At 36.5% G+C, this 6081-nt stretch overlaps 1 protein-coding gene across 1 annotated transcript; it reads right to left on the bottom strand.

Moving 5' to 3' along the window:
- On the bottom strand, window positions 1-5772 carry LOC103965422 (probable LRR receptor-like serine/threonine-protein kinase At3g47570). The gene is made up of 6 exons (XM_048590265.1): window positions 5519-5772; window positions 4806-5304; window positions 3344-3415; window positions 2704-3063; window positions 609-2600; window positions 1-512 (listed from the first exon to the last, which is right to left on the bottom strand). Exons 1-6 carry the CDS (start codon window positions 5567-5569, stop codon window positions 142-144), a joined length of 3345 nt encoding a protein of 1114 aa, XP_048446222.1. The 5' UTR covers window positions 5570-5772; the 3' UTR covers window positions 1-141.
- Window positions 5773-6081: the final 309 nt, after the last annotated feature.

Below are 6081 nucleotides of genomic sequence, written 5' to 3'. Positions count from 1 at the left end.
TGGAATTGCAATTTTGGTACTACTGGTCTCATTACATTGACAAATCCAGGTACGACATTTCAATTTTAGGAATATCGTCATATTCTCATATAGAAAACAACAATAAGAAAATGGATCCAAAAATATAGAGAACAAAAAGAACTAAGAGTTCATTCTTCCACAATCCTTCAAATACTTGGTCTTGATTTTGGTGAGTGTGATTGCGGCATCTTTCATGTTAATCCTCTCTCCCGGCAATGCTGCTGAGCAAGCTAAAGCTAATCTCATAACGGATAATAAGCAATCCCTTCTGCTAATGAAATCACCATCTTCCTCCGCCCCAAGTATATCGGCATCCACAACTTCACCTATTGCAGTATCTGGAAATAATGAATCTGCAATCCATTGCTTTAAATCCATTTCCCCAACAAACATCTCGTCTGTTGGCTTCCTTTTTGTGAATGTCTCCATGAGCACAATACCAAAACTATACACATCCCCTTTAGTCGAAACTCTTCCTTCCATCCCATACTCTGCAAAATTTGTATGTGAATTTAGTTATACATGATAAAAAGAAAATTATTACTCCTAATAAGGCCAACATATACAAAATTGAGAAAATACATCACCTGGAGCCATATATCCAACTGTGGCTAGGGTCATGGTTTCTGTCATCGAATCTCCACCGCCAATGAGTCTTGCAATGCCAAAATCAGCAACATGTGCAACCATATCTTCATCTAGTAGTATATTGCTTGGTTTCACATCACAATGAACAATAGGTATCGAGTAACCGTGATGAAGATATTCTAGTGCCAATGCAACATCTTTCATTATGTCTAACCTCTGCAGGATGTTCATGGAGCGGTTTGGAGAATACAACCACTTTTCGAGGCTTCCATTAGGCATCAATTGAAGTATGAGGGCTTTGAAATCAAGTTCATCGCAGCAACTTATGATTTTAATAAGATTCCGATGACGAATATTGCTTAGCATTTCACATTCCTTATCAAAACTCTTGAATGCCCCTTGTAGTTGTAAATTGAAAACCTTGACGGCGATATCTATCCCGTCTGAAAGTGTTCCTCTGTATACTGAGCCAAAACCCCCTGTGCCTAGTAAGTTACTCTCATGAAATCCATTTGTTGCCCTTACAAGTTCTAGGCGCGAAACTCTTCTCCAAAGAAGTTGATGTAGCGAGGTAGTTTCTCTAACAACTTGGACATTCCTTTTCTTGCATAGTATCAGAATCAATGCAACAGCCGCTAGGAGTATTACTGGTATGACCCCTGAGATGATATATTTAGCTTTCCTCCAATTTGGCTTAACTTTTGTTCTATTTTTGCACAGGGGAACGTGGAGTCGGGGAGCACCGCAAAGTGCGCCGTTTGATACAAATGAATCAGCAGAGAAGTTTCTGAAAGGCCCGCCGGTTGGAATTTCTCCTTGGAGTTTGTTGAAAGACAAATTCAAATGCTTGAGATACAAGAGTGCTTCCAATGACTTTGGGATCTCTCCAGATAGATTGTTTTTGGACAAATCCAAGAATTCTAGGCTTAGCAAGGTTTTAAATGAACTGGGAATAGGGCCTTCTAAATAGTTGTTTGCCAAGGACAAATTAATCATATTTTGAAGACCCCCAATTCCACCGGGAATGTTTCCGGAGAAATGGTTATTTGATAAATCCATATCCACCACATCTTTCAACTTTCCGATGTCTTCTGAGAGTGGTCCAACTAGAGAATTGGATGACAAGTTTAGGTGCAACATATTCTTGAGTTGCCAAAAGGAAGATGGTATTTTAGAAGTTAACAAATTGGACCCTAACCATAGACGCCTTAGAGCTACTGACAAATTACCCAAGCAGGAAGGAATAGAACCAGAGAGCCGATTACCACCCAAATGTAACTCGGCTAGGTTGTTTAGTTGGCAGAGTTCATACGGGATATGTCCTTGCAGTACGTTATCCTTCAAATACAAAGCTTGGAGATTTTGTATTGAACTTGGAATTGGTCCGCTCAACTGATTGTTTTCCAGGTTTAATGCTATCAAGCTGCTCAAGTTGCCAATATCAACGGGAATGTTACCCCTGATGTTAGAAAAGCTTAAATCAACATCTTCGAGTGATGTAGAGAGATTCCCGCGAAAAACTGGAATCGTGGTGTTTAGTGGATTACCTCCCAAGGATAATCCTGTCAATTTTCTAAGATTAAACAAGCAAGAGAGAGGGCTTTCTACTTGTGGAGCAGAAGCATCAATCGTCAAACTATTCAAGTACAAGTAAAGACGCTCGAGGTTTTTCAAGGAACAGAGCGTGCTAGGAAGAAACCCGGTAAATGAGTTTGAACCCATGTCTAGCACCCTGAGCTTGGAAGCATTGGAGAGGTTAGGGAGTGGTCCAGCCACGAGGTTAGTTCCGTCTACAAGAAGGGATTCTAGGTTTGGAGCGTTAAGACCAATGTTTGCTGGGAGGCTACCTGAGAGCGGATTTAAAGAAAGCCCTATTACTCTTATCATGGAGAGATTGAAGAGTTTGGGTGGGATGACGCCATTGAGATTATTAATCATCAGTCCCAAAATCTCTAACTGTGGAAGATTACTAATCTCATCTGGTATTGTACCTGTCACAATTTCAGCACATTTGCATTAACTTTGTAACTTCAATTTAAATAAAAACTAAAATCTAAAAACGAAATGATTGTAAAACGCCCCCAAATTTATTACCTTCTAAATTATTGTGGTAAAGATAAATCCTGCTTAAGTAGGTCAAATTGCCCAGACTTTTGGGTATGCTTCCACGGAAATTGTTATACTCAAATGACACTACACGAAGCTCTTTGCATTGCCACAGTTTGGAGGGAATAAGACCATCAAATTGGTTTTGACCCAAATTAATTCCTCGAACACTCGGAAGATGCTCACACATATTGTCCGGAAGACTGCCACTCATGTTGTTCCCGAATAGAGCCAAAGTAATCAAAGAAGATATGTTGAGGGCAGGGACAAAAGCAGAGCCTTTTAGGGCATTGTCCTGCACAAGCAACTCCTCCAGCTGACCTAAACTGCCTATCTCTTTCGGAAGTTCTATAAAATCAATCCGTGCATATTGTTAAAATCATGTATACATATATAGGAGCAGCTTCTTAGTGGGAATCCCATTGTACCGAAGCAAAGTGAGATACATTCTAAGGACCATATACTCACTATATAGGACCCCTTTTTTGCTCTAGAAGAGAAGGGTATTACACGGTAAATATACGATCCTACGATAGTCCTCTCATCTCATTTTTTGATGAAGTTGAACAAGATCCCAGCTAAGAAGGGGGTTATATATATATAGCAAAACATAAGTCGTATAGTATACCTTCGAACTTGTTGTCGTCAAGGTGTATGCTCTTCACCATTGTTAAGTTGCCGATTTCTCTGGGTATGCTACCTGTTAAATATGTGCATGCATGCCAACAGAAAAGGTCAAAAAATCAAACCAGATGATTGTTATACATTTTAGAGTTCTTTGGATATAGACCCTTAAAACTCCTATTTTCCAAATAAAAACCCATCTAAATTTAAACATTCAAATAAAATCCAAATTTCAAATAGCCTACCATGTAGACAAATATATGACCAACTATTACAATACAATTACAACTTATGCCATAGAATCCTAATTTGGTCAATAAATGTTATTACTCATCCTAATTATGATGAGCAATTAAATCCATATGGATATTTTACCTTTCTTGTATCATAAATATTAGCAACATATATAAATTAATTTACCAAATTTAAAGAGAAAGACAATCTTGTACGGAAAAAATAATATTGTTTGAATTATGTAATTACCTACATACAAATTAATTTACCTACTTATAAAATATTATACTAATAAACCTGCATTTTGAATCATGTAATTACCTACATACAAATATTATACTAATTTACCTACATTTAAATTAATTTACTACTTATAAAATATTATACTAATTTACCTACATTTAAATTAATTTACCTCCTTATAAATATTATACTAATTTACCTACTTATTAATATTATACTAATTTACCTACATTTAAATTAATTTACCTATTCCAAAAAAAAATAGTGATATTAGATAATGTTCGAATGTTGTGGGTTTGTGCTTGTAGGCAATTAAATAAACTTTTAATCTAATGCACATAAATCATGTAGGTAAATTAGATCATTTTGAAAGTAAACTAGACCCTTTAAATTTTGGTTTGATGTAATAGGTAAATTAGACTATTTTGTAGGTAAGAATTGTGCGGAACATATAGCTTTTGTTTTGTGTATTAGGGATTGGAATATTAGCCGAAGCTGTTTTAGGTTTATTGTTGTGTTGGTAGGTAAATTAACTTATATATGTAATGCACAAAATTATGAAATTAGTATTATTATTTTTCAATTGGCACGTTACAAAAATTTGAAAGTTAATACATTGAATATACAATGAATGGCATGAATTATTTTGTAAAATATATAAAATTAATTAAATGGATATAACAAGTAACTGATCCAAAAACCCCATCCAAGTATTAATAGAGGTAGTTTAGGCATTCAAAAAATACACAATTTGAAAAGTCAAACTTAATTAAAGAATTTGTTTAGTTGTAGGCTAGTCAATGGGCTTTATTCAAGAAAACAAAAGGAGATGGGTTTTAGTAGAGGAAAATATAGTTTCAAGGGGTAATATCAAATTTTGAGTACATTTTATAATATAGAGTTAAAATGTAACAACGATGTTAAATGTAATGAAGCAAGCAACACTAATTTATATGCCTAGGTGGTTGGTAATGGTGCTACGTACGTACCTGATAGTTGGTTACTGCTCAGATCAATTATTTCGAGTGCAGATAAGTTGAAGATAGCAGCGGGTATGAAACCAGAGAAGCCATTACCCAACAATTTGAAGGTTTGAAGTTTAGGGAAGGACCCAAACCACGAAGGAATGGTCCCCATAAAGTTGTTGTTTCCAAAGTTAATCGTCTTTAACCGGCGCAAACGAGACAGTTCTTGGGGTAGGGGACCATGAAAACTATTATTCTCAAGGCCCAACTCAACGAGAAATGAGAGGTTGCCTAGATGCGGAGGAATAACCCCAGCAAGACCCATGTACGAGAGATTTAAGGCTGTGACTCTGTGGTGGCGAGCACCGCAGGTAACGCCAACCCAGGTGCAAATGTCGGAATTGGAAGCGGAGGACCAATTGGCTGTCAAGATGTTTTGAGGGTCACTAATGATGTGAGCTTTGAGAGAAAGAAGCGCAGACTGATCTGTGCTGAAATTGGTATGAGCTATTGCTAATGCACCGGCAGTTAAGCAATTAGCCATCATCATCATAAAGATGTAACACAAGCAGTAGTGTATCATCGACAACATTTTCGACAATAGGAAATGACTTCTATCCATACACAGTATATATACACTCTCCTTAATTGTAGGAGTTTTCGTCTTTCGGTTTTAATTCGATGGAAAACTTGAACTCATTACATTCACATAAATAGGGAAACAAGATGGTGTTACCAAGAATTGTGCACCACTTAGGCTGGCCCCGCTTCCACGTCGAGAGTTGCATTGCCCGGCTTCTACTTCGAAATGAGGAGACTTAAGACTACGAACGAGGACTTGTGATTCGAACGAGACTTGCATTGATTGCTGATAGCTTTAGCTAGGTGAGGAGGAATGGTGACTCCAGTGAGAACGATGTGAGATTCAAGAGCAACTTGGAAATGAGACTAGAGGTGAGCAATCAATGGTAAGGATGTCATCTTTATTTGCCTTTACTTTTACTTTTCGGTGAAACATCATGATGACCAAACATCATCTTTGAAATTTAACAATATTGGTAATTTGTGCTGCACAGCTGGAGATGACCAAATGTGGAATTGTAGTCTTCAGTTCACACTCGATCAAAACAAACAACATTGAAATCTCTACAATGCATTAAAAACAGTATGCTAAAATTTATTGTTTTCTTGATAATTTAGAACTCATTTGATAATTATTTCGTTTTTGTTTTTGTTTTTCAACGCTTATTTTTTTGAAAATTGAAAATTTATTTTATAACTACTTTTAATTTTAAATAAA

This window comes from the organism of the source record quoted next, unplaced genomic scaffold (genome assembly GCF_019419815.1).
Source record: "Pyrus x bretschneideri cultivar Hongxiangsu unplaced genomic scaffold, Pyrus_bretschneideri_v1 Contig31, whole genome shotgun sequence".
In the NCBI taxonomy this organism is placed as follows: Eukaryota; Viridiplantae; Streptophyta; class Magnoliopsida; order Rosales; family Rosaceae; genus Pyrus; species Pyrus x bretschneideri.
Note: the sequence above shows the minus strand (reverse complement) of the source record. Positions and strands in the feature narration are given on the sequence as shown.